This window comes from Podarcis erhardii (genome assembly GCF_964252035.2).
Source record: "Podarcis erhardii genome assembly, chromosome: 8".
Lineage (NCBI taxonomy): Eukaryota > Metazoa > Chordata > Lepidosauria > Squamata > Lacertidae > Podarcis > Podarcis erhardii.
The window spans coordinates 55,786,440-55,807,117 of NC_138499.1; the positions used below are offsets into that span (position 1 = coordinate 55,786,440).

At 45.0% G+C, this 20,678-nt stretch overlaps 1 protein-coding gene across 1 annotated transcript; it reads right to left on the reverse strand.

Moving 5' to 3' along the window:
- Nucleotides 1-195: 195 nt before the first annotated feature.
- Nucleotides 196-19,455, reverse strand: DIPK1C (divergent protein kinase domain 1C). Its single transcript, XM_081873746.1, has 4 exons — nucleotides 19,063-19,455; nucleotides 8,054-8,731; nucleotides 3,037-3,201; nucleotides 196-824 (listed from the first exon to the last, which is right to left on the reverse strand). Exons 1-4 carry the CDS (start codon nucleotides 19,240-19,242, stop codon nucleotides 582-584), a joined length of 1,266 nt encoding a protein of 421 aa, XP_081729872.1. The 5' UTR covers nucleotides 19,243-19,455; the 3' UTR covers nucleotides 196-581.
- Nucleotides 19,456-20,678: the final 1,223 nt, after the last annotated feature.

Sequence of the window (20,678 nt, forward strand, 5' to 3'; positions counted from 1 at the left end):
TTGTAGCCTTGATGCTGTTTTATTGTAATCAATGGGCAAAACAGTTTTATTGTAAGTCTATTCTGACTTAAACAGTGATGGGTGGCAGGCAGAGAGAAAACTATCCTTTGTTCCAATATTTTTTCCTTTTCTTGCTAACAAAGATCTTAGTCTACACAATCTCTATTGAATAAAACATTAATTACCGTATTTAGGTGACCACTCCACCCCAGCTTTTTATTTTCAAACTTGAATTAATCTTACAAAGCTGTTCTCCCTTCCCCCCTCCATCTCCAAAGCACATCTGAAATTTAAATGTTGTTCCACCCTTGGGTCAGACATTAGTTTGGACGGGTGCTGCTGCTTTTTGGATAAACAATATAATGCAAAATAACAGCAGGGGAGAAGCAGCATGGGTTCAGGAATGAAGCAAAAACAGAGTCCAATAAAAATGATTTTGCATTTCCAAGAGTATTAATAATAAACACACTACCTCTTCAAATCACAGTTTTGAAAAGCACAGTCAGAAGTCATTAAATGGAAATTAATTCTATTGAATGGAAGAAGAAAAAAACATAAAGTCCTTCTTCCCTGAATAGTAATCATTGGTGAATTTGATGAGGGTAGCTACTGGATTTCTGAAGTTCCTTTTGACTAGCTTGAAGCAAATGGTATAACTTAGAAAGAGAATGTGAAGAATGGCTCTGATGATGGCCAGTGTCCTTGGTGCTGGCTTCTGCACAATCCTGCACTGCCTTCTGTAACTGCAGCTGCAGGGGAAAGGAGACAGCAGATCCCATGAAGTTGAGAGAAAACCAGGGACGGAATATTTTTTCACAGATGACCTATGGAAAGGGAGAGAGAGAAGCAGTAATTCACAAAGATCTTTTAGTCCCATCCAACTTTAAGGTTAAGATCTTCATGCAAAATATATTTTGCTGATGTGACTGGATTATTGTTAAGTCATATAATTTATCTAAGTTCAGTAATAAGTTCTAATGTTTTTGGCTCTTTGGAAGCAGGAAACCTGCACTCTCTGGTTGATTAAACCAACTGCAAACTATAGGGCACTCTGTCATCTTACTTGCAAAAGGAGTGTATATGCTCTCTCCTGGCATTTAAGGAATGCATGAAGACACAAGGTGTGTTGTGGACACACACACACACACACACACACACACACACACACACACACACCATCCCTGCCTCCTGTGTTCCCATCCCCATCACCCTCTGATCTTTCCATGTTGAGTGGGAAGGTCTCATGAGGAATATTCATTTCCTGTTATTTTCTATGACCTATGATTGAGTGCCAGCAAGAATAAAAGAGGACCGACAAAGGCTGTCCATCCCTAGTGACAACAAAGGCTTCTAATTCATTCAGAATGATAGGTAGAAGAGCCCATTTGCTTCCACTCCAAAAAAGCATCCATAGCTGGAGTCACCAGTTCACACACAAGTCCATACATCACTTGATCTCACAGATGACAGCTTGGCTACATGGTACACCTACAATGGGAATGCCACCCTAAGCAGCACTGGCATAATTGTTTAGAATCCTCTTCGCTCCCGATCGTTCCCCTATTACTTTGCAAAGGAACACCAGGAAGCCCTCTACCATCTGCACAAACAATGTGGACATCTGGAGCCTCTGAATGTGCAGTTGATATGTGCAAAGGCTTCCATGCAATCCAGAACCACAGTCATGCAGGGTTCTAGGTAGCAATTATGCCTTCACACATGTAGGGTGTGAAGGGTCCATGCCTACCATGTAGTGTTGTTCATGTGGGTGCCACTGCTCAGTGTGGGCCCCCTTCTGCGTAGAGCAACGCGGGAGCTATGATGTAGGGCTGGGCGATGTATTGATGCATCGTCCAAAACCGGTTTGAAGTCCACCTTGTGATCATGGTTTCATAATATTTTATATGGCCACATATCGTGAATCACAATGTGGGTGTGGGTGCTACGTAAAATATTGTGATGTGGGGAAAACCGTGAAACTGGTCATTGCTTACAGACTCCGCTAACCCAGAAATAGTGCGGCAGCAGCAGGAGGCCCCATTAGCTAAAGTGGTGCTTCAGGTTAAGAACAGTTTCCGGTTAAGTACGGACCTCCGGAATGAATTAAGTACTTAACCCGAGGTACCACTGTACTACAAAATAATAGTTGTAACAATATGTTAAAAGTAAGTAAAAATGTATCAGTTTTAGACCCCTAAGTAGTAGCAGTTGCCAGCACATTATTCTGTTCATCTCTACATAGTTACAGTGGTACCTTGGAACTTGAACGGGTTGGCTCCCGAACAAATAAGTTCCTGAATGCTGCAAAGCTGGAAGTGTTTCGGTTTGCAAATGTTTTTCGGAAGCCACCCCTTGGTTTTCGAATGGTTTCAGGAATTAAACAGACTCCTGGAATGGATTAAGTTTGAGAACCAAGGTACTATTGTACATCCTTATTTCCAACATCATGATATATTGTTATATTGTGACGCTTAGCAGATGACATATCACAATGCTGAAAACTAGATATTGCCCAGCTTTACTATGATGAGTGAAAGGGACTTAGAAGGACTTGACAAGTGATGCAATGCCATTACAATGTGAGATTTCCTACCCTCCATGCAACACCTTTGGCTACTGTTGGAAGTTAGCTATCTTGACAAAGCAGTGACACTGCATCAATGTGGTATCACTTGATGTTACGGCAGTAAGCAAAATTTGCCATGGGGGTGCCATTCTTGGCAGCAACCCTGTACCAGCCATGGAACGCTGCCACTTTAGATGTCACTCATCTTCACTGAAACACACTCTGCTTGAGGTGATGATGCGGCAAGATGCGAAACTCTGCCTGCGTTGATTACATCTGTGAAAGCTTGTTCATCCATGGAAGCTACTGCTTGGAGCTGCAGTCATCGAGTGGTGTGCATGCATGTGTGAATAAGTCCTTAAGTGACAGTCACTCGCAGCATCATTTATTTTAAACTTGCACTTTCATGGGTATTTTAAAGTCAAGACATGCATCCAGTAAGGGAGACAAATAAGCCCGTAGCCACTCACTTGGAGGTTGTTATTGGCTCTCTCTGCTCCACATTTTCTGCTCCTCAGGTCACACTTTGAAAAGCAATCAAAAAAATTACAGTCTTCATCGCCCGTGCAGTTCTGCTCAAGGATGTCTCTCATTTTCGGTTCAAAGAAAGCCATGTCTACGTCGATAGCCACCACCTGCAAACCAGAATAATGCATTCAAGGGTGACAACAGTCCGTGCAAATTGCCACTTTTCTGCTCTCGTTGTTCCTGAGCCCTAAAGACTGCTGATTCAAGCATTCCAAGATGAATGCAAGAGAAAATTAGAAATTACAAGTGGAAGAGCTTTCGCTGATTAGCTCTGCAACACCAAGGCTTGAAACAGAATTGCATGAGTAACAGACAACTTTGGCGTGAAAGGAGGGGAAGTTCTTTTCGGAGATCCCTGCGAAAATGGCAGCCTCGGAAAAAGGTAGGTCAATTCTCCTTCACAAGGGGAGTGGTTTCTGTGATGACATAAATTCTGTTCCATTTGCTCTAGCAAGCCCCACCCTCAGAGGCATAACAGCAGCAGTCCAATAGGAAGCTGACCCTTCCCATAGCCCAGCGGTAGTGCACATCATTTGCATACAGAAGGTCTCAGGTTCAGTCTCTGATATTCCTATTTAAAAGGATCAGAAAGACCTCTCCCTAAGGCCTGGAGTCCTGCTGTCAGCCAGAGGAGACCAAATAAGAGGCTTAGCTCAGTGGGCAAATAGCCTGACCTTGTATAAAAGAACTTCCTGTGTTCAGGTGACCAAATGGCCCACCCATTGTGTGCAATTAGGTAATTTTAGATGCTGGACTTAGTGGACGTACAGCCACCCCCCTTGAGACAATAATACAGTATTTGCTTCCAATTGTGGTGATTTCTCTCCTTCTCTTCCCCTCTGGCTCCTACTGTTCCATGCTTTACATCTGCCACATTCCTAACACATTAGAGCAAAAACATTAAAATAAAGCTTGGCAATCATGAAAAAATAAAAATAAAGTCAGCATCTGATCAAGTGCAGAGTTTCATGTTATAAATTCATTCATTTACTGTGGCTGCAGCTATTGTTTGTTTGCCTAGGGGTGTTTGTCTGTGAATCTATTTCCACTGTCCCCACGACAACTATGGGTGGGTTTTTAACTTTCTTTTTCTAGTGCATCTATAGCACAGACCTCATCCTTTTGGTCTTCTGGAGTCACCACCATGCCACCAAGTAAACTTAGAGTTTTGGTCATTTTCAACTTATTAAGATAAAATATTTTCATTCCTTCTATGAAAAAATGAAATTGCTTCATGAACTGCTACATTACGTCTGTTTTTCAAGTATTTAACCTATTTCTGAGATGCTACATTCTCCATTGTCAGTAGCATCAACTGCTGAGGATTCCCCAAGTCCAGATACTCTCCATCGCCGTGGAGCAACAACAAGAAAACCATTTAAAATCCAAATAAGTGAGCTATTTCCACCCTCTAGATTAGCAAAGGTTTGTGCAGAGATTTTATGTATAGTCCACCTTTCCTCCAAGGAGCTCAAAGCAGAATACCCTTTGACCCCATTTTTTATTACCAACCTTGTGAGGGAGATTAGGAAGGAGAAACTGTGAGTGGCCCAGGAATACGCTGTGAGAGCTGAGTGGGAACCTGAATTTAACATCCCCTAGTAAACAGATACCCACATCAGTGCTGCTCTTCTGAACTGGGATAATTGTAAAGCAGGGATATAGGAGAACTCTGGTCCTCCAGATGCTCTTGGACTTGGAACTCCCATCAGCCCCAGCCAGCTTGGCCAATGGTCAGGGATGATGGGAGCTGTAGACTAACAATGTCTAGAGGGCCAAGGGTTCCTCACCTGTTTTAATGCTTTAGAAATGTAGACAACTGCAACTTGCTGAGGTGGGGCTACTGCTGAACTGTGAGCCCCATCAACCCAAGTCTTTTGACAATGTGTGTGTGAGTGTGCACTTGCAAACAATAGAAGGAATAAGGGCTCTGCTTTGGAGAGACTATGCCAGGTATCAAGGGCCGGGATAGCCATCCTTCACAAAATTGATATTAACATTTTGTTCTGCGCACATCTTTCTTGGTTTTAAAAGGGGAGAAAAAGATTAAAATTTGTTCAGAATACACCACAAACTGCAAATAGATTGAGAAGGTGGGGATCCTTCAGTTCAGCTGGTTGGAGGGGTAGTGGTGATGTTTGTTATGACTTTGTTCTGAGGGTTTCAGGGGCATACCTGGCACTCGGCCAGCACAGCAAGGTTTGCCGCAAAATCCTGTTGCCCCTCAGCCAGCAGATTTTCAGTATAGGATTACACCCTTAAAGCAAAAGGAGTTGATAATAGTGCTTCTAATGATATTTGCCTGCCAACTTCATGTTCATTCTGTGGATAATGTGAACTGTGAAGTCTAGTCTCCAAGCTGTCAGTACAACACTTTCTACAGTGGACACTCTTTTCACTTGAAAAACAACAACATTTAAAGTAATGGGGAGTGAGAGAAGAAAAGGCAGCTTTCAAACCCACAGTTGTCTGAGTGACGGGGTGAAAGTACTGAACTTGAAATGGCCCTCTCATTTTCTGAGCAGACCTCAGCTCGAAGCGTTTTTGGAAGACTTATTGGAAAGCTTTAGAAGACTGACACACCCTGGGGCCTTTCACAAGTTCATGCAGGCAATATCAGAAACATATCTAGTATGTAGCATTCTGCAGCTTGCTCTAACTTCATCGAGCTCCTAATTTTTTAAGTGGGTCCACTGATAAAAAAAAATTCCAGCTACTGGGTTTTGTTTGGTGGATTGTTATTAGGCACAAAACTGGGCCAGATCTTCTTAATGTGCGTGCCCTGCCTTTTATTTTCCGTATGTGAGGTAGCCTGGCTGAAACTCAGCTTTATACAGGCTGCTGAAGAAAAGAAATAGAATATACCAGCCATTCCATTAGTTTACACACAGAAGACTCATGCTGGCAGACTAGCCAAGCATGGGGCCGCCTCAGGGCCAATTTGTGTGCCAAAAAGCAGTCAACAAAAGACACACACAACAAAGATGCAACAAGGAAGTCATCAGTAGTTCGGTATTAGTCCCAGGAGACGTATCCAGAAATCAAGAGTGATCTCTACATGTTTGCCCTCCAACTGCAAATCCTGATGTATATTAGATTAATGCAAATGGCGAGGCATTGGCACTTGCTGGAATAAGTTATACGTTTTTCATGAGACTGGTTGCTTTCCCACACTATTCTTCGGGACTTTTTTGGCAGCGCTATCAAGCCTAACTTCACCACCACTCATTTCCCTTTGAATAAGCTTGAGATGCGATGGCACCAAGGCTGACATTTGCCCTATGACTCAGGGACAGACTCAGACGCGGACCTACAAAGCAATGAATCACAGTCTGGGTCCAATCAATAGGACTATACCAGCAACACAACCAGCACAGCATGGAGCAGGAGGTAGTCATTGGCTACCACCACTAACTGGCAGCCAGCGAACTATCAGTTCTGACTTGAAGAGGGACATGACAGGGTGGGCAGGCAGGGGGCAGAACTGTCAGCACCATGTAGGCATGGCGTTGGTGAATAGCTAGCAGTTCCCTATGGGTGAAGGATGCTGTTGTAATCAGGTAGAAGAGGTAGAAGAGGTCCTCAAATGAATGAAGTGGCGCTATATAGTGACAGTGCTGAATCTGATTTAACATATGGTAAGCAGAGCTTTTTTAAAAACAAAATCTCTTTCACTTAATAATTCACACCTTTTTTGCTGCTTCCCACCCATTCCCTAGCTTCTAATTACATACCTGAACAAACACAAAAATAAATTGGAGAGTAAAAACACACCTATGCCTTTAAATCACCACACGCTTAACCTTTGCACAGCACGTTCTAGTGCAAAGTTCTGTGTGCATACTTAATAAATACTGGCTCTGCTGGCAGCCGTGTTAATGAACATATTCTACTTTCACTCTACAGGAGGAAATTAATTTGCTCCAAGTTAAACTGAGAGTATGATTTGAAGAGCCTTCTATAGAAGGCTCCATCTTCACAAAAAATATAAGCTGAGGGCCAGTATTGAATTGGATTTCTATTCACCAAAGGCTCACAATGGATCAAATCAATAACAAAATTTCTCAAAGCATCCTCTGTCCCCGATCTCGATGTTGTATGTCAGCTATAAGCTAGCAGACCTCTAGAAGATGCTCAAGGCAAATACTTGACTCTCCAAGATATGGAAGTTCTAGCCATTTTGTAGCTAAAACATCACCAGCTAGATGGAGATATCAGCTTGGGAACCTGGAAATTAGCAGAAGTACACACGCACACACACACACAAATCTTCAGGGGGGAAAACACTAAAGAACAGGGAGGGAAAACAAATCAAGTGTGCTCAGTGACCATAGGACACTAAGTCTCTGTTGGGAAAAATAGAGTGGAGGAAGAGAATATCCCGGGAAAGGCTAGAACTCTGAACAGGAATACTTCACACTGCAACATTTTGTTGCAAGTCCCACTTGTTCTATATGTTATTTGATTTTTGGTACATAGCTCGTATGGTCAAAAAACATCTTGTTCTGTTGTTCAGAACATATTGCTGCAAAAGAGGCAGTTTTTCAAGAATGCAGGACCCACTTGCAGAAGGCAAGTGATTTCTGACAACAAAATAGGTGATAGATTCATCAAGTCAGTCATTGGCTCACATCCACACCATTCATTTAAAGTATATGGTTTTCCTTCAAGAATCCTGGGAACTGTAGTTTATCCTCCCAGAGCTGCAATTCCCAGCACCCTTAAACTACAATTCCCATAGGTTTTTTTGGGGGGGGGGGGAGAGAACCCATGTGCTTTAAATGAATGGTATGAATGTTTCTGAGCAGACAAATTTCCAAGGCCAGTCAACATTTGGGAACACTTGTGGTCACAGGGCTCTGCATATGGGATATCAATGGAGAAGAAGACCTCCTTTGGTTATGAGTTGCATGCTACATGTACCCAAACCACAGTAATGACATTGAGGTCCTCACTTACCGTCAGATCACTTCGGATGGCGAAGTTTTCTGGCTTGATGTCACAGAGATGAAGCCGGTGAGAAAAGTCATTGTCAAAATGTTTTACCATATCCAGAAAGCTGATGGCAATTTCGGTGATGGCCTTAGCCTTGCTTTTAATCCCAGAAAAGGAAACGCCGACCGCATCTTCCACAGAAAAGAGTGTTTTGTGCCAGGTATGCCCAGCGGTCAGGTACTCCACAGCATAGAAGTGGCCACAGGAGCCAATGACCCTCAGGACATGTTTACTGAAGTCTTGCAGCACACTGAAGTAAATATATTCTTCTTGTTGGAGTAGGGACCACATGCTAGCCAGCTGCGCTTTCCAGTGTGGGCCCCTCCCCTTCGTCCACAAAGGCACCACGGTGTTATTAGGAAGTTCTAGACCCAGAACATTCTTGATCTCCAAAGCGACCATCAGGAGGAGCTCTGCCTCTGGAATACCCTGCGGTTCCATTTCCTCCAGAAAGCCAAGGTGGTGGTAGCTAGAGAAGATTTCATTTTTGGATTTCAGAATCACTGGGCGGCCTCTCCAGTCAGCTTGGATGACCTTCTTACCTCTGTCGTAATAAAGGCAGCGCTTGTATATCAACTTCTGTGCCACACACAAGTCTTCGCAAAGGTCTCCTGTCAAGGCTCCTTTTCTATAGTCAAGGCACTGGAGAAATGTGGAAAGAAAGAAAGAATCAATTGACAGCAGAAAGCCACCATTTCCAGTCACATCAAGAGTAGGGGAAGAGGACAAATCCCTGCAGGAGCTTTACATACTCAAGTTCTCCATGACACAGACAAAAGTAACACACAGCAAAGGTGTCAGGAAAGTCTGAGGGAGATGTTTGCCTATGTTTGCTGTTCCATCTTTCCTGCAGACCCGACAGGTCATAAACTCCCAAGAAACTCTTGCTAGCTGTTGTTTCGAGGGTAGCAAGCTCATAAACAGACAGCCCACAAAGGTCAGTAAATTGTATCTCATGTTGTTTAAGCTCTGTACTTTTGCTCTAAGGGTTCCCTCTAATGGCCTATTTATTGATCATTCACCCCGATTTGCTTACACAAAGTCTGTGTATTGGTTAATTTATATCCGAATTTCATTGAGCATTCATTCTGATGGGCTGACATCTGCCCGTTAGCCATTCATTCAACCCAACTTTTTCCAATGCATTTCCCTGTCACTTTCCTACACGCAGAAAGTCCATTTCTAAAGTTCTAGTATGCACTTGAATCCCTCCCACAAAATACTGTCAGGAGACACCCTAAGTTCAGGTTCCTTTGGATGCTATGCCAGCGGTGAGTTTGGTCTGTACTTTTGGAAACATTTTTCTCCTTCTCTCTGCCACATATGTAAAGACACATAAAAATGTGCCTCGTTGGTTTGGGCCTGGTGCCTTTGCTGTACACCCACATGGTGGTTGAGGGTTCAGATAATCATAGCAATATGAAGCCTGTTGCTTCAAAACACAGACACATCCACTTTTTTTTGCCACACATAAAACTGGCTGCCGGAAAGCCTAAAATTTTACACAATGATTAAAAGCAGTGATAAAGATAAACAGCTGTAAGGCATTATGATACGGGTTTTCTTACGGCGGTGGAGAAACTTGCTATGAAAACATTTTGTGGGACCAACTGAAATGCATGGGGAGTTGTGACCACACAGAATTCAGGGCTACAATCTGCCTCTGTACATCCTAAAATGTGACGGCATTAGAGCAATTGTTATCTGCCAAGCTGAAAATATGCAGGGTCTTGTAAAACGAAACAAAAACCACATGCTTGTTGTACAACAAAGCTGGGCAGTCTCTTAATCAAGACCTGCTGGTAAGTCCACTGACAAAAGGTATGATGGGACATATTTGTGTGGTTTGCAAATTCTACAGTTCATGACCAAAGAGACAAAAAAGAAATCAGGACTCTATAGTTATGTGGTCATCTCAAATGCACCAAAATAAATAAATAAACAGGATTTCCCCTGCCAGTCCCTTCCTCCAGCCATAATTGTTTCCATCCCTCTGTTTCTAGGAGTATAAGCAATCTGCATAACTGTGTCCATTCAGACCTTCCAGAAGTGCAGCTGCAAAGTCTATTCCAGGCAACTCTCTGGAGGAGAAGATGACCGACGTGGGCTAGGGTGGAACATGAAGAAAATCAGACAGCCAGTTAGTGGCTTGATACCAACTTCTGCATTAATTTCCCCTCCACACACCCCATTCTTCAGGCCAGGAATTTCCCACAATATATTTTCACATGAGAGAATGTTGGACCCCAGAAAATGCAAGCCCCGCGAGGCTCTCTCATATTTCTCCTGCCAGTTCATCCCATTCCCAGGTCTCTGCCAGCTTACATTCTATTGGCTATGGACTCTGCATGCGAGGGATGGAGAGAGCAAAATCTGGAGCAGTTCCAAATGGCACAGATTACGTACAGAATATAAGGGTAGAATCCAGCACAGGGTTCACAAAACATTCTGCCAGTGCAAGGATTTCTGCTTGTGCAATGGAATGCTCTCCCCCTGTGCAACCCCTAAATCTGTTCTAGGGGTTCCCCCAACGCTCTGGAGCAGAGGGTGCAGGGCACTTGCAGGGGAAGGGAGAGGGAATCCCATTGTGCAAGCGGAAATCCTTGTGCTGAAGGGATACAGGAGCTGAATACTGCCCCGTGTTTTTATATTTATCATATGCCAAGTTGCCTCAGCTCAGCTCCAACAATGGCGATGGTGTGTCAGCTTTTATGCCTCGCCACCCCCTTCCACACACAGCGCATAGAAATGCTGCCTTCACACAAAAGCCTCCCAGATACAAGTTTGGAAGCAAACTCTGCATGCTCCTATGAGAGAGCCAATAAATAGTTCCAGCAGTGCTATGGAGGAACTGTATCAGTTATCTTTAAACCAGTGTTTCCTAACTGGGGGCCATATGGTCCCCTGACCGCTTGCCCCCGATACAGTGGTACCTCGGGTTACATACGCTTCAGGTTACATACGCTTCAGGTTGCAGACTCCGCTAACCCAGAAATAGTACCTCAGGTTAAGAACTTTGCTTCAGGATGAGAACAGAAATCGTGCTCCGGCGGCGTGGCGGCATCAGGAGGCCCCATTAGCTAAAGTGGTGCTTCAGGTTAAGTACTGTTTCAGGTTAAGAACGGACCTCCAGAACGAATTAAGTACATAACCAGAGGTACCACTGTATTCCAAGGGGGCCACAGGTGAAAACTGCATAAATGGGGGGGGGGCATGGCATAAGACTAGGAGGCCACAGAGGAAAATGAGAAGTGAAGAAAACAGAAAAGTGACTGAGAACAAAAAAGAGAAAAGTAGAGTGAACAGAGAAACAAGCATGCTTCTCAGTGGATGCAGTGCCATGCACCCTCTGTGGCAACGTCACTTCTGCTTCCTTCTCTCTCCCACTTCCACACCCTACTGCTGCACGCACTAAGCTGCCCGCATCTTGTTTGTCCCAGGCAAGGTGTATGGCTGCAGCAATGTTAGTTATGAGGGTGTGCTGTTTCTTCATGCAAGCACTACTGCGAAAGGAGGTATGTAGCTGCATGCAAGAGTTACTCAGCCTCATGCGGAACCGCCTTAACAAAATGGACAGAGGTGATCTTCAGTTATCCCTCACACAATAGAACCAGATATAAAAAAGCTTGTTCCCGGTCAACAAGCACAAGGGTCCCATTGGTCGAGAAATTCTTAAAAGTATATATTTTAAATGTAATCGTATTTTGTATGAATTATATTCTATTCTGTATTCTATTTACAAACAAAACATTTAAGTAGCTACCTTTCTACCGGTAGGACGGGGGGGGGGGGGCACAGGAAGGAAATGAGGTCAGAAGGGAGCTACAGTGAGAAACACTGCTTTATACCATTTCCTGAGTCCTCCTGGGAGCCACGAATAGTAGAGTAGAACTTGTTGCGTGCTCTGCCAAGTTTCTCCCCTGGGTGAAATATTCTTCCTGATAACCAGATCAGTCAGTTATATCTTGAAGAGAACACCACCCACCACCAGTGGCGGCAATGCCCCAAGTTTTCTAAATTTGGGATCAGCCTTGCTACCATCGTCGCAAAATAGCAAGTAAATGGCTACAATGTGATTGGTTACTTGAATACCAACTTTTGTAAATTAACTGATATTCCTTTTCCTTGCTTGGGTTGCCCGAATATACTTTTAACTGGCCATCACAATGCTCTGTAGTAGGTTTGTAGCACCTCTTAATCCTGACCTTCAACACCTGTGATATGCATACTTTCAGGACCCAGCCTTTTTTCTTTTTTTGAGATTGTGTATGTGTGTGTTTTAATTGTGTTTTGAAACTGAGTTTTAAATCATTGTAACCCAGCTTGGGCATTAGGCTGAAGGGTGGGCAATAAAACCACCATCATAGCAAGTTCCAAAGAGCAAGAATGTGGATTAGATGACCCTTGGGGTCCCTTCCAACTCTACAATTCTAAAAGGGGGAGGAAGGCTGAACATAATGTTGCTTGGCACTTCCACAAAACCCTGATGTCCACCAATTCCACCATACCTCCCATTGTAGCCCTGCATGCCATGCTGTTTTGTGGAGGCTTCTTCAGCCATCAGGGCTGAATTGGCAACAAAATGAGTGTCCAACTTTGGAAGTGCTTTCAAGCAGCACAAAGTCCTCATGGGATACAACCCAAAGCAGCTTGTCTTGAACGCCTGGCATGTTGGTTTTATCAAACACCTGTGAGCTCAGATATTATTTTCCTTCTTCATCATCTTCACCTCTCCCCCATCCCCCACCACCGACAATCATTTGAAATGTTATATCCATCCATCATATCTAGGGCATATCAAATCGCTATGCGTCCCAGCCTTTTTCAGAGAGAAATTTGCATACTTTACTCATCTCCAGAGCCAAGTTCTCCTAAGGTCACGAAAGCCTGTAGCTCAACCAAATGGATGTGAGTACCGCAGCACATGCCATTGCAAAAGCTATCTTACTTACGCCTGCAAAGACTTCTGTGTGCAGAGACTCGAAAAACTGCATTTAAATAGTAGCACTGATTTTGCCTGAAGCCATTCACTAATGCAAGCAGTACGACATGACAGATGGAAGTAAATTCGAGAATATCCGTTTTATAGCCAATCGCTAAAGCAATCCATTTCCCTTTTATAGATTTGTAAGGGCTGGTGCTCCCTTGGCATCTCCCCCTGTGGTGTTGCTGGACTACAATTCCCATCATCCCTAACCATTGGCCATGCTGGCTGCGGCTGATGGGAGTTAGAGTCCAACAACATCTGGAGGGTTCCCCAACCTCTACTTGTGAAAGAGGAAGCTTCCAGGGAGCCTGCTTATTTGCACAAATTTTCCCTCCCTTTCTAGTGCAATCATCTAGTCACTTTTCTAACTGCAAAACCTATAATAAAAGTGATGGGAAACTGCACTGCAAAGGGTGGGATAACTCTCACTGGCTGTGTGGCCTCCATGCGAACATATCAGGAAGAATCTCAATAAACATCTAGTGTCAGTCATATAACCACTGCATAAGTTTGATGTGGACATATCAGCATAAATGCTCAATAAACAACAGATCCGAAAGCTTCCCAGCGATCGCAAAGAGTCAGGAGTAAACAACAAAGCTCTCTTAAAGAAATCATGCAACCACTCTGAGGACTAGACTTCAAACACACAAGGTTAGTTTCCCATGGATTAATTGGGAACCAATTAAATTGGTCTGTTAGAATGTAAGACAAATTAGTTCAGGGATAGGGACTCTGTGGCCTTCCAGATGTGGTTGGACTCCATCAGCTCCAGCCAGCATGGTCAGGAATGAGAGGGAATTTACTCCAACGACAACTAGAGAGCTACAGGCACCCCCCAACCCCACCAAATTAGTTTATTTGGAGTTAATAGAACTGAATTGGCTTAAATCCTAGTGCAGCACTCTGGCTTATCTGGTTTGTGGATGAGGCTACAAATAACTTTTCTGCTTCTGGAATCCAAGTTAGGACACAGGCCAAAGGGAATAATGCAGATGTGATTCCCAAAGCTATGTCAGATACCTCCAAATTGTTTTGGAGCTCTAGCAGAGCTCTGGAGGAAATGGAAAATATTCTGTGAAAATATTCTGTATCTCAGAGGTATCCAGCACTGCAGCTGCCTGCCACGGAGAAGGGATAGAAAGAATTCATCCTCTTGCTCTTTCCAAGAAGTTGGCAAGGCTGCAGAAGCACATAATTTGTCTTCGTTTATTATACACAACACAGGAAAATTTATAGTCATCAATAGCTTGCTACCGTAATAGATTATTTAATTTCCATTAGGCTTCCTTTCCCATTTGACAAAAGCCCTTTGCAAATAAAGGAATTTGGCCTGTTATTTAACCCTCTATGCTCATCTTGTAAAGCTGAGAGACAATCCCTTACACAATATTTTGGTCCGAAAATGTTTGTAAGTCACAGCTCAAACACAATACTTCACTCGACACACAGGTGCTCTGGTTTAATCTGGGTGTAGACTGGGCAGAGAGGGCATTTTATAGGCTGCATCAGATTTCCAGCAAGAAATTATTTTGCCCCTTGTGCTGTTTATTATATTATATGCTCAGGAAGAATGCACTATGCAGCTGAAAGCTAGGAAAACATTGGAATAACTTTCCTACTTTCTAGATATGTGTTGCCGCACAGACAAAACAGAGCAAACCTTCCTCCAGCTATCTTAAAATAATAAATCCTCTTATTTTATCAGGGGAAGTTAATGGATATGGACTGCAGATGTTCGAGCTGAGCAGCCTAATGCCCACCTACACAGTTGCCTTGAAAACTCACTAGAAAATACAAATTGCCTTCCCCCGTCTGCTTTTACTGCGTTTTATCAGCTAAACCTGGCAGCTGAATGCTCTGTCTTCTTTAATTGACAGTAACTGCTGCCTCAAAGGTGTAAGATGCAGTCACAGTGGCAAATGCTTTGCAAGCAGCAGACGATTCCCTTAATCAGCAGCCTGGCTTGTTTCCCTCAGGCCCCCCCCCCCCTCCTCAAAGCACAGGCAAAACTCCATCAGCATGGGCTGCTCGTCTCCTAGTGCTTTTCATGCCAATACTTTCACAAATCTCCAATTCATGACATCAAGGATTCATTGGCTCCCATTAGTCTTTACTCAAAAGCATGATCCTTTATCATCTACGGGCCACCAACCCAGAATTGGCTATATAATCTATTAACTATGGTATGGCACAGTGGAGGTAAGGGAATGGCATGGCACCTTGTGGCATAACATGGTGACAGCATCTTACATGTTTCCCCCGATTTTTTAAAATTAAGCAGTGAATGTGGAACAAGCTATTCCCTAGCACAATTGCCGCCAAGAATACTATGCTACTGGCACTACAAAATTATGAAAACGTGACCTAGCAGTTCGAAAGCACGTCAAAGTGCAAGTAGATAAATAGGTAAGGTAAACGGCGTTTCCGTGTGCTGCTCTGGTTCGCCAGAAGTGGCTTAGTCATGCTGGCCACATGACCCGGAAGCTGTACACCGGCTCCCTTGGCCAATAAAGCAAGATGAGCGCCACAACCCAAGAGTCAGCCACGACTGGACCTAATGGTCAGGGGTCCCTTTACCTTTACCTTTAACCCAGCCAAACCAAAGGATTGTATCCAACTAAGCAGACCCACTGGGTGGAATTAAATATCACACTATGGGAGGGTTTCCCAAACTTGGGTCTCCAGCTGTTTTTGGTCTACAATTCCAAAAAAACCCCACTGGTCCTGCTAGCTAGGGATGATGGGAGTTGTAGTCCAAAAACAGCTGGAGAATCAAGTTTGGGAAGCCCTGCACTAAGGCAACTGTTTCATTGGCACATGCATTTCTGCATGCCAGGTGGAGCAATCTCCCTTCCCTGCTCTGTGTCCTGTTCTGGAGGTTGTCCTGACCCTCCCAAAGAGATTTTGGGGAGGGCAACATGGGTAAAGGTTGCATAGGGAAGGAAGAGTCCTGCTGCCCTGGTGGGACTTGTGCTGGCTTCTGGGAGGACAAGACTTCAGTTCAATGCAGCTCACTAAAATTAATGAACCTAAGTTACTCATGTCCATTAATCTCAAGGGGTCTGATCTAAACAGGGCTAACACTGGATATAACCCAAAGTATTTTTATATCCGATTTATTTCAATGGGATTTATAAGTGCTTAACTCTGGGCCAAGCTACACATTATGTTGATTGTGTCGATGCAATTAACACGATCCTATTAATCGCTTCATTATAGTTCCTCTTGCCTAACATGGCTTAACACAGCCCATCTTGCCATCCTCAGACATTTTGCAGCATCCAGAACCAAATTCCAGGCTTCCTTCAAGGGCAGCCCCATGTAGAGTGAATTGCAGCAATCTATCTGAAGGGGGGGGGGAATGACTAACAAAGCGATCCTATACATATCTAGAAGCAAGTCCTCTTAAGTGCAACTGGACTTACTACAAATGGAATAATGCAACTGAATCGTAAGGTATGAATGTCTGAGGTTAGGTCTGATTTTTCCAGGAACAAGTACAATTGGAGGCTCAGATACCATTGGCAGAAAGCAGTCCTGAACTCGGCTGTCTCATGCACATGCATAAGCAAGGATGGATCCAAGAAAAATCCAAGAGAAAATTTTGTTGCATTAGCTTTATTGGAAAGGTGGGGATTATTCCCCCCCACACACTTTTCTCCAACATTTGGTACATCAACTATGTACCAACATAGTTGATGTACCAAACGGTTGGCTGCACAGAAAGTTCATGTGTCTCAGTCTCTACCAAAATTCATAGCTCCTTTGAAAACTGAGTGTGCCATTTTAATCGTGAGAGACACCTTTAATGGAGACCACCTTGATAAAGGAACAGATTTTAGATAATGTGTGCCTTTGTATCGTTTCGTGTCTCACCACTTCCGGACTGCATTTATACATTCAATTCTTGGTACTGTACTTGACACACAACGGATAGGTTTATAAAAAGCACTTCTGAATGTCAATTGAACACTGAATGTCAATAGAACACTGCAGTTTGAAGCACACCTTCTTCTGAGAAAGTCACACTGAACTAAGTTTGACTTACTTCTTAGTAGAAATGCATGGGATTACACTGTTAGTATTACAACATCTAACAAAATTAATAAAGTTTATTTAGATGTATAGGTGTATATAGGATTTTTGTTTTTGTTTTACATTCACGTTATGCCTGCCAACTGCATATAATCCAGGAGTTCTGGATTTTCTGGCAGCATGTGGAGATGTCCTCCTTCCCCGCCACTGAGTTGTAACAATCAGCTCCTAACATCTGGAACCAAGTTATTCCCAAACAAAAATCATGAAAAACTCCAGGCACCTCTCATTTTACAAATTAAGCACTTGTATCCACAGTAAGTATCCACAGTGCTCAAAATTCTTGCAAAAATATTAGGCTTTCCACCCACTTTTTTTTTATTAATCCCCCTCATGGTCTTTTATCCATCCACACTCCTGTTTCACTCTTAGTCTTCTGTTAAATCAATGCCTACAGCTTATCCCATGATCACTTATTCAGAAGTGAAGTCTTACTAAGTTCAATTAGCCTTGAGCTCCATCTTTTCCCCAAGCAATAGAGAAGTGGCATGATGTAGCGGATAGAGTGTTGGACTATAAACATAGGAAGCTGCTTTATACCAGATTGAATCATTGCTCCATTTAGTTCCATATTGTCTATTTGGAACTGCTCTCTATGGTTTCAGGGCTCATTCTTTGTCTCACCTGGAGATTGAACCTTGGACCTTCTGGATACAAAGCAGTTGCTCTGCCACTGAGCTGTGCCCCTTCCCCAAGAGGCAGGCAGGTTCATATTTCTACTAAACTAGGATGTTTAAGCATGAGACTGTCTAATCTGCCTTGCTGGGTTAATGCAAGGATAAAAAAAAGAGCAGAGAACCACACAAGCCATCCTGGAAGACGGGAAATAAATGCCGCAAAGCAATCTATAAGGCACATGGGTCAGAACATCCAGAAAATGTCATGGGGGAATGTTTAATTCTGACATCTTTGATCCAACCTGGCCTTTTGCTGCTGCTGCCCAGCAGGACTCAACCTCCTTCCCATGATGTCTACTAGCCCGCCTGGCTCTGAAATAGGATTCATCCAGAGGTGGGATCTGTCCGCACAGGTGCATCTACAGGCTCAGCCACCCCTATTTTGTCTGAGATTTCCTCTGCTTGCCCCATGACTTTGAGGCACAGGTCCGAGAGGGCCAGTTCTCATCCTGCCGCTTTCTCTGGGAAAACCTGCTATTCAGTGCTGAATTGGAACAAACTGGTTCTCTGCTGGTTGACGTTTGTTCCAAATCTTGGACCAGAAAAGAAGTGTGGCCGAGCCTTATGTCATTTTCGGCAGTGGAGTCAATGAAGGTTGGTCAGTTTGGGCCAAGGAGGCCCTGCCCCAGCCACCCAGGTCTGCCCTCACCTGCCTGCCTTCTTAGTTTACAACCAGTCCAGGGAGTGGCCCTGCCTGTCAGCTTCCTCTCCCTCCTGAGTCCCAGTAGAATTCAGCAGGGAGAAGGATAGGGGCAAACCGAGAACTGCCTCTGCCACTATGCCTATGGTGGGATTCCTTGCCTTCCTCTCCACCACGCACACCAGTCTGCCGGCTTCCTGGCCTCAGATAGTAAGGCATTGCTGCCGGTAGGGCGGGTGCTGTCATGAGGCCAAGGAGGCAGCGCCCAGGGCGCACACTTTAGAGGGGCACATTTTTATACAGATCAGTTTTTGTTCTATCCAAGGGTGCCAACTTGAATAAAATGTTGGGGAGGGGAGCAGGTAAGCCCTGCACAATTGGGCAATTGTAGTTAGCTCCCCCCCCCCGGGGTGTGTGCTTTGTCTGTGCAAGTAGTTGGGCTCGCCTAGGGCGCAAAACAGCCTGGCCCCGACTACGGGTCTCTCCTGCTCGGTCTGAAGGGGGCTCCCCTGGACTTCGCCCTCCGGCCACCCTCCCCTTCTCCCCTCCGCAGCCGTCCCCGGCCACCTACCAGCCTGGCCAGGATCCTGTGGCTCTGCTCGTCGGTGCAGCGCCCGGAGAGGAGGGCGCCGCCGTGCGCTAAGAAGAAGAAGACGCCCCCTGCCGCCCCGCACGCCGCCCAGAAGAGGCAGAAGGCGGCGGAGCAGCGCCTGCCCAGCCTGGCTCTCAGCAGGCGCTTCAAGGCGGGCATGCCTTGCACACTCCGTCCGCCCGTCCGGGCTGCTGCTGCTGCAGGGGATTCCCGCCTTAGCCCGTGCAGCAGACCGGAGAGTCCCGGCGATCCATCAGCGACGCTTGCGCTCCCCGGGCTGCCTCCCCGCTTCCTGCGAAGTCTCCAGCGCGACCTGACCGCCCGCTCGGCTTGCAACGTGCAGCCAAGAGCCAAGCGCACGGGCGGAGCGCGGCGCGCATCTGACCTCCGGGGAAGCCGCGCTCCTCGCTTGCTTCCCAGCGCGCCGCCTCGCAGTCGCCCGCGGCCACCAGTCGTCGTCGGCGCAGCAGCAGCAGCAGCCGCGCTGCCTTTCGAGGGGAAGCCACGTAGGTCCGCCTCCCTTTTGTCTGCCGCGTCCCTCGGACAGGAGCTGCACGGCTCCCCTCCTCGCCCGCCCGCCCGGCAAACTTTCGCCGACGCGGAGGAAGCCCGCGAGGAGGGAGAGGCAGATAGAGCGCGCTTCCTCCCGCAGCGCTGTTCCTTTCAAAATCGAGATGGTTGATGGACACTTTGAAAGGGGCGACTCCAGAATGCTCTCCTTTTCGAAGGTGCACATGCAAGTCGGTCCTATTCAGTTACTCCTTGGGGACTTTGACGGCCCGATATGCTTTCCGTTATAAGCTGTATTTTAGTAGTATATACTAATTTACTTACATATCCAAATGAGATGTGCGTCGTAAATTAAATGAAAAGCCATATTACAAAGACAAGGATACAAAGGACCCAACCCAGTTCAGAGCACCACCGCCATAAAAGATTTGAGGGGACTTGGACCCCCCTCCGAAGTGGATGGGCATTGCCATTTAAAGGTGTTCTTGTGCGGAATCACGTGATCGATTATGCAAGGCGGGGCACCCCTCCCCCCCATATTTAATTCAAGTTGGCACCCCTGCAAGGCTATAACTCTACCTCCCTCTTGCCCGTCTATGGCCCTCCTTCACTTTTATCTCCTTCCTTGACTTGATGGCCCTTGTGGTCCCTCCCAGCTCTAGAATTCTATGACTCCTCCCTTCCTGCCACTCTCTCCCTTCTCCATGATCTGATCTTAACTAATTTCCTATCTTAACACCTGCAAACCATAGATGGTTGCAAGCTTGTCAGTATAATTTGTCCTTTATGGGGAAGAAATGCTGGCATTGCTGTACTGTATCTTGTTCAAAAAAGCCAAAGGGCATATTAGGCTGTCTTCACAAATGAGAGGTTTTGAGAAGGTTATCAAAGTGCGGGGGGGGGGGAGTTGCCGAAAGAATTTCAAATTCATTGTACATCCTATAGAGCCAATGTAAGTTTTCCACTTGAATTATAGTCTTGGGAAATGAAAAGGGCAACAACAGCCTTGGAATTACAGAAGCATAAACTGATAATCCCAGAATATTACGATTGGTTGCATACATGGCAACCACGCCGGCTCACTA

What these genes read in the sequence shown, in the direction of transcription:
- DIPK1C (XM_081873746.1), bottom strand. Translation starts at nt 19,242, where the DNA reads ATGCCCGCCTTGAAGCGCCTGCTGAGAGCCAGGCTGGGCAGGCGCTGC. An exon ending in ACAGGATCCTGGCCAGGCTG is followed by an intron (nt 8,732 to 19,062) that starts GTAGGTGGCCGG and finishes ACATTTCTCCAG; the next exon opens with TGCCTTGACTATAGAAAAGG. An exon ending in GAGCCAATAACAACCTCCAA is followed by an intron (nt 825 to 3,036) that starts GTGAGTGGCTAC and finishes CCCTTTCCATAG; the next exon opens with GTCATCTGTGAAAAAATATT.